Consider the following 9,838-nt stretch of genomic DNA (forward strand, 5'->3'; position numbering starts at 1 on the left):
AAACTGTGCTGTAAAATAAAGTTTTATTTACGTTTTTGATGGTCGTTGATGGCTTATGGAAGGAGAGTCACCTTCCATAAGGACTGTTGGTAACTTAACCTCTGGTGCTGTTTGGTCGTGTGCTTCCGCCGAAGATCACTCCGCCAGCCGTGGTGGGTGTGTATTATGAAAATAGTGCTTATTATAAGGTTTAATTTTCATAAATTTGACGTTTGTAAGACGAAAAGTTTGTAAGATAAGGTGTTTGTAAGTTAAGGTCTCACTGTACATCCTAATTTATATAGCGCTTTCACAACAGCTGCAGCTGTAACAAAGCGCTTCACATAATAGTCAACACAAAGCAAAATACTAAACAGAACAGGAACATTAAAAACATGCACAGTTGTGTGACATTAATGAATCCCCCCCATGTACTTTATGATGTCTGAGTACAAGACAAACACTTTATTACATGAAGCAGTTTGAGATGAAAGAGGAGAGGATCAAAGAGGTGCAATGTGAACGTCTGCTATAAGCTAAGTTTTAAAAGCAAACACAAACCTGTAGCATCCATTGACAAATAGAGATTGTCTCACATCTCCTGTCTCACGTAAATCCGCTTCAATTCCAAGCAGTGACAGTTCCACATTCGCATCGCCGCTTTGCGCTGACGTTCCTTTCTTCTCATCACGGGCTCATCATGCATAATCCTGACCTATAAACTGTTTTTTTAAATTATATGTTCTTTGTAATTGCGTGAAATTAAATGCCATACAGCAGTAGAAGGCCGTGGTGGAAAAATCGCTTTTAAAACAGTCATTCCACTTGTGTGCTGAATTGTATTTTAGTCAATAGCCTGAAATTGACTTATCGGGATATTGAATATTTGGTGAGATGTGATGAAGTGAACTTAACGTTTTCAGAAAATCATTTTATAATGTAGATCTACCTAATCATCATAAATCAATCATAAATCCCGTCTGTGTGTTTGTGTTTTTAGTGGAGAAGACGTAAGGGTGGACAGAGAGAAGATCCTCAGAGCCCTTTTGATGACCGAGCTCTAAGCGTGCACCGTTTTACACCCTGACGTGAAAGAGGAAGACTGGAAGGGGGTTAGCTGCACATTTTTGTGTATTTTAATTCATGTTATTTTATTTTTGCTGAACAAGGCTCACTTTCTACTCTAACAGACATGATAGACGACATATAAACTTTCAGAGGGAATCCGAAGTGGCTTAAAACAAGAAATGGGACTGTTACTGCTTGCATGTACACAACAGAGGGTCTTTTATCTTGACTTTTATCGCTTATTTTTCAACAACTTGAATGTACCTCACTTATTCTAAAGGAATAACAGCTCATCTTTTTCTGAGGCATGAGATGGAAGTTTGATCAAACATACATTATGTCTAAAGTTCAACCTTTGTCTTCTGCGTATGCTCTATGGATAGAAAAATTGGGATTTCTCAGTTTCAATATCCATCTCATCCCGAGATGAGTTATTCAAATGAATCCAAGCATGCCTTTGTGAAGGACCTCACTGTGGACTGGGGCATGTTCAGAAATGAACGAAAAAGAACTTTCCGAATATTTTCCCAGCTTTTTAGTTGTTCAAAACATCTTGGGATTTGGGGGTGTTGCGCAATACCTTTATTATTGAAATCGTGAGAAATTCAAGTGCAAGCCATTTTGTGCAGATTGTGTTGCATGCTCCTTTTAAGCAAACAAAAAAGTGTGCACTTGATTCTTTGAAATGTACTTCTTCATTTCATGTTTTTTTTTGCGCTCAGAAAGACAAGGTCATTTTTAATGGGAAACTGCCGATACAAGCATCACATTATTTATTTGTTGTTTTGTTTAGGAAGAATGGAAGGAGTTATTTAACTTAATAAAGTATATATTAATCTTCTTCTTCTTTTCCTTTCGGTTTTTCCCGTCAGGGGTCGCCACAGCGAATCAGTCCTCCATCTTCAGAGTTTTGATTCGCATGTTTGTTTTGGCCAAGCTTTTACATCGGATGCCCTTCCTGACACAACCCTCTGTATTTATCCGGGCTTGGGACCGGCACAATAAGAACTTGGAATATTTATGTCAATGGTTGAGTAAACATTTAAAGCCATTGTTACTATTAAAAGAAAAAGCTGCCTACAAGCTATGTAAAAGATATTGCAAGTCAATGACAGTAGTACACACACCGGAGTATAAGGCATACCCCCAATGAATGGTACATTTTCAAACTTTTTTCACATATAAGGCGCACTTTTAATGAATGAAAACAGTTTTCAAAATATAATACAGTATATAAATGCATATAAAGGTTTTCCAAATACGTATGTATAAGACACACAACATTATATGGCGCTACAGTAGATGCTGCGTTTACGCACAAATTCTTCTACAGGGGGAAATGGAGTCGCTGGCTGCTGACAGTCGTTGCGAGACCTGTGGTGGGTCAATATTACTTCACATATAAGGCACATATGTGTATAAGGCGTGGGGTCATCTTTTGAGGAAAATGAAGGCTTTGGGGCACGCCTTACACACCGGAAAATATGTTAGACAAACAAAAAAGTAATATCATTTGTCACAGTCATATTCAGGGGATTTAAAATAAAGTGATATAATAGTGATTTATCATTTATATTGTTTTTGTAAAAATAATACGGTTTTAGATCAAAACTAAACCAAAGTGAATACATTTTGACTGTAAAGTGTCCTTGAGAGTTTTGAAAGGCGCTTATAAATGTCATGTATTATTATTATTTGTTTTTTACTTCAAAATGGCGCTGTGAGAGTGGCTGCCTTTACAACACCTCCTGTATTTTGTTTTTGCTTCTGTGAAATGTACATTTATCCACTGTAAAACAAATTAAGGCTTGTCTAATCTAATCTAAAAACTGAAATAACCATTAATGATAGTTTGATTAATGATAGTTTCGAAGTTTAATGGGTGCTTTGCAAGACAACACATTACTGAGAATAATAAATGAAATGAGCTATGCTGTTCATTAATAATACAGTAGTACAGCAGTACCTCTAGTCCAAATGGGCTTTTTTTAATAGAATTGCTGTCTTAAAGTGTCCACTAGGAGGCGACAAATGTGCCCCGTTGGCAGGCGAGTAAGGCAGTCGAGTCTGTGTCGTCGTTTAACGTCGACAAAAGGAATTTTGCTAAAGTTACTAGATTAGCCTGGATTCCGAGCCAACTTTATCGAATAACAACCACGTACATCTTTGGATAAATTTATACGTAATAATACAAATAAACTTAAGAACACTCACACGTGTTTTTGGAACACGTGAAGTTAATTTCGGACACCGTAGCCGAGATTCTAATCAACAACTGTCAAACAAACACCCTTGAGTCGTGCTGCTTGCTGATGCTACAGGCCAATCACTTCTGCTGGGATTTGAATGAGATATTACCACCACTTCAACGTCACAATTCAGAGACTGTAAGTATTAGTCACTGTAAAAAATGTGATATCAGTAAATACAAAGCAATATGTATCCAATTGGACAAAAACATTGAAATATATTGCTCTCGTATGCTAAAGGTTATTAAGCGTGTTAATTGAAACGTGCCGATCGATAAAAGTTTTTTTATCGAAGTCAGTTGTATCAGTTAAATGTTGACGTTATTGTGAGGATGAATTTTAAATTTGCTTGAAGAACCAGCCCCATTGTCAGTATAATATAGTTTAGTTACAGTGTTGGGCAGAATTGTGTGGCATGGCAACAGCAGAAGCTGGAACCTGATTGGATGCGGGATTAAAAAAAACTGCCAACCGCATACACATACTTGAGCACTCAAACTGTGGTTACCCTCAGTGGTCTTTTAACAAATTTCAAAAGAAAGTAATAGGGAATAAAACCAAACATTCTGAAGATACTAAAAGGAGAGGAGTAGCAGTACTTTACATTGCAGGGGTTTCTGAAAAACTACAAAGAGTCATTTGGCAACACAAAATTGGATTGGATTGGATTTGCCTTTATTAGTCTCACAGTGGAGAAATCCCGATTTATTTCAAACCCATAAACACTTTAAGGCGAAAATTAGTGCATCCAAAAGATAGGCTTCCAAATGAAAAACAAAGTAATGTAGTTGAGTAAAGCTGACTTTGACTTTATTCAATACATTGTAAAAATGAAAATTGTAAAGAGCAATGCATTGGGGAGACTAAAATTCTCAAAAGAAGACTATCAACATCGCAGCGATAATACTAGTGGGCCTCAATCTGCATTACATATGCACCTAAAAGCTAGCAACCACACATTTGACGACAGTGAGGTTAAAAGCTTAGTGAAAGAAAATAGATGGTTTGAAAGGGGAGTAAAAGAAGCGATGTTAACAAAACAGCAAAATATTTGACTAAACCGCCATGGTGGGGTGAGGTTCAATTTGGATCGTTCGTAAAACAGAAATCTTAGACCACATAGGCTTAGTTATGCTGACGAGGTCATGCCAGAGCAAATCAGGCCAGTCGTAGACCCCATATTCAGGCAGGACAATAGAAGTAATCAGTGTAGCCTCAGGGAATAGTCCTCTGCTCCCCCCAACCTGCGAGCAGGGACCTATCATAGCAGAGTCTGGCACCGCCACGTCTGGACAGTAGGGATACATACTGGGCCAAAACTACCAGCAAATTTTAGTTAACCTTCTCATCGATGGACCACTCCTGTATGACTGAGAGCTTACACAGACATACTGGAAGCAGGGAAGCCAAGAGAAATGCTCCAAGATTTGGAAACAAATAAATAAATTAGCAAGGAACAAATGTAGTTAAAGCGTTAGTCTGGATTATAGCGTCATCATTTTGCCAGGTTTTATATTTTCCCACGGCCAAACATTTACCTATTGTTGATGTTTGTTTTGCAGATGTATAATTGTTCTTGTGGTCATCAAGTAATTATGCGAGACAACTGGTTGGGCATAGAATCGTGCAACAACGCCTCTTTCTCATTCTTCTCCCACTTTGCTTATTAACATCTACATCAAAAACGTGAGTTATTATACAATTGACATCTGTAGCCCCTCTCGTCATTTTACGTCACCCAACTAGGTGAACCAAAAATAATGATGATGTGTTTATATGATAAACACGTCATCATTATTTTGAAAAGAGCATGTTGGCATTTGTGGTGTGTGATTGTGCACACGGGAATGTTGATCAGCCTCGCCCTGCACGTGCATATTTGTGTGTGTGTGCTTGGTTTACCCGCCCTTTGATGGAATGCTGCCTTAATGGAAAAGAATATAACTGATTTAGCAGCCTCCGCACCACCTGCCTGTCAAGTATATCAAGCAGTTAATGACTGCAATTGCTGTGTTATCAGAATCAGAAAACCTTTATTCGTCCCACAATGGGGAAATTTGCTGTCCACAGCAGCAATTTGAAAGGGGATGGGGTATGGGGGTGAAAGGATAGAAAAACAAGATATTCTAAGCATAATAAAATATAAATGTATACTGTAAATGTGCAAAATCGGTTAATAAAAAAAATAGTGCAATACGTCTGTGTAAGCTCTCAATCGTACAGGAGTGGTCCATCGATGAAAGGGTTTCTTCAGCCGTCATCTGTACTTCTTTGAAGGTGTCGGACGTTTCGCTTCTTATCCAAGAAACATTTTGGATTGGATTTGCCTTTATTCGTCTTGCAGTGGAGAAATTTACATTTCACAGCAGCATTTGCTAGCTATTAGCTCTCTATTTGCTGGCTACTAGCTATCTATTCGCTGGCTAATAGCTATCTATTCGCTAGCTATTAGCTATCTATCCGCTAGCTAGCTATTCGCGATCTATTCGCTAGCTAATGGCTATCTATTCGCTGGCTAATGGCTATTTGTTGGCTGTTAGCTATTTATTTGCTAGCTGTTAGCTATCTATTCGCTGGCTAATAGCTATCTATTCACTCGCTATTAGCTATCTATTTGCTAGCTATTAGCTATCTATTTGCTGGCTATTAGCTATCTATTCGCTGGCTAATGGCTATCTATTCACTAGCTATTAGCTAACTATTTGTTTTCTATTAGCTATATATTCACTAGCCAATGGCTATCTATTCGCTGGCTTATGGCTATCTATTCGCTGGCTTATGGCTATCTATTCGCTGGCTATTAGCTATTTATTCGCTATTTATTCGCTAGCTATCAGCTATCTATTCACTAGCTATCAGCTATCTATTTGCTACCTATTAGCTATCTATTTCTATCTATTTGCTCTATAATCGCGAGCTAGCTAGCTGGCTATCTTTTTGAAGTATTTCCAGGTTGAGTGAACGTGTGGCTGCCGCTGCTCACCCACAGAAAAAAACTTGTACTGTGACTGTAAAGTGACCTTGAGAGTTTTGAAAGGCGCTTAGAAATTAAATGTATTATTATTATTTATCTAATCTAGAGAGATGCTTTGATTATCCATGTGGATGACATGAAGTCGCTGTGTTGCGTGTACGATTCAGCGTGAGTGAGGGTTTGATGGAGTTAAGCAGGCAGGGTGGGGTGCTCGCTCATATTAAATTACAACAATGGCACATCTTCCCTGAGGGGGCCGTAACATGCTTTTTGTCTGCTTTCCTTTTTTTCTTCCCCTTTTCCGTTCTCACCATTTATCCTCTCTGTGGAAAAAAAACACCCCGAGTGTGTGTGTGTGTGTGTGTGTGTGTGTGTGTGTGTGTGTGTGTGTGTGTGTGTGTGTGTGTGTGTGTGTGTGTGTGTGTGTGTGTGTGTGTGTGTGTGTGTGTGTGTGTGTGTGTGTGTGTGTGTGTGTGTGTGTGTGTGTGTGTGTGTGTGTCTGTGTGTTTGTATATGTAATCACCCGGGGACCATGAGCAAGAGTTTTCAATCTAGCATTCGGGCCACCAAATTGTCACTGTCCCCTATCTAACATAACGTAAATAACACTTGTCAAAATGGTGCAAATTTCACAATGTTTATTTTTCAGCAAGACCTTCCAGTCCTACTAAATACACAAAACATCAAGTCACAATGCAAATGTATGCCATCTGGTGGAGACATGTCTCATAAAAATGATTATTTTCAAGCTTCACTCCGTAAGATGAGACGCTGACACAAAAGTAAAATCCTCTTGGCGAATGGAAACATGCGCTAAGGTTACAAACAACTGGAGCTTGGCTTTAACTCCCTCAACAAAAGGCATAACAGCATTGGCGACAAATTATGTAGAGCACACTCCAAATTAAGTGAGCCAATGAGAACAAGAGTGGTTAAACAGCATCTTGGTCATTTTTTAGATAAGTGCAAAAAATAAAATGAAGGGCAAAAAGTCTTTTTTGATCCATGCACATGATTAAATGACAAATTTGACATTAGGTCCATTCTTCAATTCTTGGAATCTGAACGTGATTGGAAACCTTTGACCAACTGATATCCAAACACAAGTGTCAACCAATGCAATGCAGAAAAGAATACTCCCAGGCATATATTCTTTATCCTCTGCAGAAAAGAATAAATAATTCCACCACAATGCCCATTGAATAACACGTCCTTTAGAATGTTAGTCTTTTTTTAACTCATTCACTGCCATTCCTGAATTTATTCGGGAATTGAAAATATGACGTAGAGCGCCATTCCCAATTTTATTCGGGGTTTGTTTCTTCTTGCTTGGGTGCCGATGAAGTACTGGCCGTGGCCTCCAGCAATGTTTTTTTTTTCTTTTCCACAAGGGCACAGCATTTCCCCTTTTTTCCATGTTAGCGCTTTGTTCCAGCTTCCGCTGTTGTTAAAGCGCGAAATCAACCAATATGTATGTATTGCATTGTATTTTGTTCAGCCGCCCTCATTTCAAGCTCATATAACTCCAGGCCCATATAATTTAGGAATTAACTTTTTTAATGCAAGAAGAGAGTCTAAGGTTTCTTACGCTGCATTGAATGTTTATGTAGTCCTAAAACTCAATATTCTATGGGTCCTGTAATTTGAGTAACAATGACCAAAACCCTGGCACTGGAGTGGACACATTTTTGCACGTCTGGCATTGAATGAGTTAATCTAGTTTTTATATAATCTATTCCTGTTGACTATTTTTCTGTTTTTATTATTTTTTGGGTGCAGTGAAACAGAATAAATGCATTTCCAATGGGAAACCGTTTTTTCCCATCCACAAGGGGCAGCATTTGCCTTTTCTCCAGTTAGTGCTTTTTTTTCCAGCTTCAGCTGTTGTTAAAGCGATATATAAACCAATATATATGTATTGCATTGTATTTTAGACAGCCACCTTCATTTCAAGCTCATATAACTCCAGTTGCATATAATTACGGAATTAACTTTTTTTGATGCAAGAAGAGAGTCTAAGGTTTCTTACTGATTATTGAATGTTTATGTAATCCTAAAACTCAATATTCTGTGGTATGTAATTTCAGTGACAATGACTGCTGCTGCTCACCCACAGAAAAACTTTTCCTGTGACTGTGAAGTGCAATTGAGAGTTTTGAAAGGCGCTTACAAATCAAAAGTATTATTATTATTATTAAAACCCTTGCACTGGAGTGGACACATGTCTGGCAGTGAATGAGTTAACAGTTTTTATAATTTATTACTGTTGATGACTATTTTTCAATGTTTTTATTTATTTTTGGATGCAGTGAAACATAAAAAAAATGCATTTGCAATGGGAAATCCAATCCCCATTGGCAAAATGAGCCAAATGGTTCTTCGCCCACTCTTGTTCTCAGTAGCTCCAATGCAAGTGAAGCTCGATAGCGACTCACAGTGTAACATAAGCCAGCATTCACACATACTGCCGTGCCGTTTATGAACATGGATTGACAGTACATCGGTATGGGCCCCTCTGTGTAAACATTGAAAGATTTGACTGCTAACTTCTTCATGCACTAACGCTTCTAATACAATCAGTGTACACTGGAGGTGAATACAAAACACATCATGAGTATGATCGAAACAAATTAGTGATTAAAACATGGTCGACAATGGGTAGGGATAAGTGGGGGGGAGGGAACACACTGAAAAGAATAAAATACTGTAGTCCTAAAAAAACGTGATATTCCTAATATACAATATATACTCAATATTGTCATCTGGTCTTTTTTTTCATTGCTCAAAATGGTAATCTGATTCATGGAAGTTTTTTTTACATTTTTAAGGGGGAAACAAAATCTTCAGTGTTCTTTTGAAATGTCAACTTTATTCTTGTACCATGTTTGGTGAAAACACTATTATTTTTTAATGACTCAAGACCATATTTTAACTTTTATTCTCAGAACATTACTTGTCAAAAATAAACTACAAAATTCTGACTGTTTACTTTTAGGGATTTTAGCATAAATAAAAAACAGTGATTTTTTTTCTTTCTCCCCTTAACCCAAAGGTGTCAAAGTCAAGGCCCGGAGGCCCAATCCGGCCCGCCACATCATTTTATTTGGGCCGCAAAAGCAAATCTAAGTTGTGAAATTCCATGATGCTTGCTAAAATCCTAACCAAAATGTCATATTTTTTGATGTAAGCCACAATAACCGTCATTATTCTTGACTTCAGATTTGAAAACTAGTTATTCATTAAGTTGTTGTACGCTCTATATGTAATATGTGCAGGGGATGAAACATTCTAATTCATAACGGCCCTCGAGAGGAAACCATAACTACAATGTGGCCCACGGCAAAAAATGACTTTGACATCTCTGCCTTAACCCATTTACGACGAGCGTGTTCATATGAACACAGCTAAATTCAGTTTTTAAAATTTTTAAAAAAATTAAAACTGTATCAAATAGATTCAAACGGAGTATATAATTAACAATACTATATATTAAAAATGTTCTTATCCATTGAGAGGTTTGAAAGGCGCTTAGAAATCAAATGTATTTTTTATTATTTTTACAGGCAAC

General features: G+C 37.7%; 1 protein-coding gene across 3 annotated transcripts in view; it reads left to right on the forward strand.

Annotated features, from left to right (window-relative positions):
• The window catches only part of epb41l4b (erythrocyte membrane protein band 4.1 like 4B), a 32,598-nt gene extending 30,722 nt beyond the window's left edge, over positions 1–1,876 (forward strand). For 2 of the 3 annotated variants that reach the window (XM_088998746.1, XM_088998744.1), the window contains 2 exons: positions 980–1,091; positions 1,170–1,876. In XM_088998746.1, the coding sequence (XP_088854872.1) occupies positions 980–1,066 (87 nt within the window). In that variant the 3' untranslated portion in view covers positions 1,067–1,091; positions 1,170–1,876. Of the gene's footprint in view, positions 1–979 lie in introns of all 3 variants that reach the window. The other variant, XM_088998745.1, reaches the window with a different exon arrangement.
• The last annotated feature ends 7,962 nt before the right edge of the window (positions 1,877–9,838 follow it).

The sequence above is a fragment of the Hippocampus bargibanti genome, linkage group LG06 (genome assembly GCF_051943395.1).
Source record: "Hippocampus bargibanti isolate YZ-2025 linkage group LG06, ASM5194339v1, whole genome shotgun sequence".
Classification (NCBI taxonomy): Eukaryota; Metazoa; Chordata; class Actinopteri; order Syngnathiformes; family Syngnathidae; genus Hippocampus; species Hippocampus bargibanti.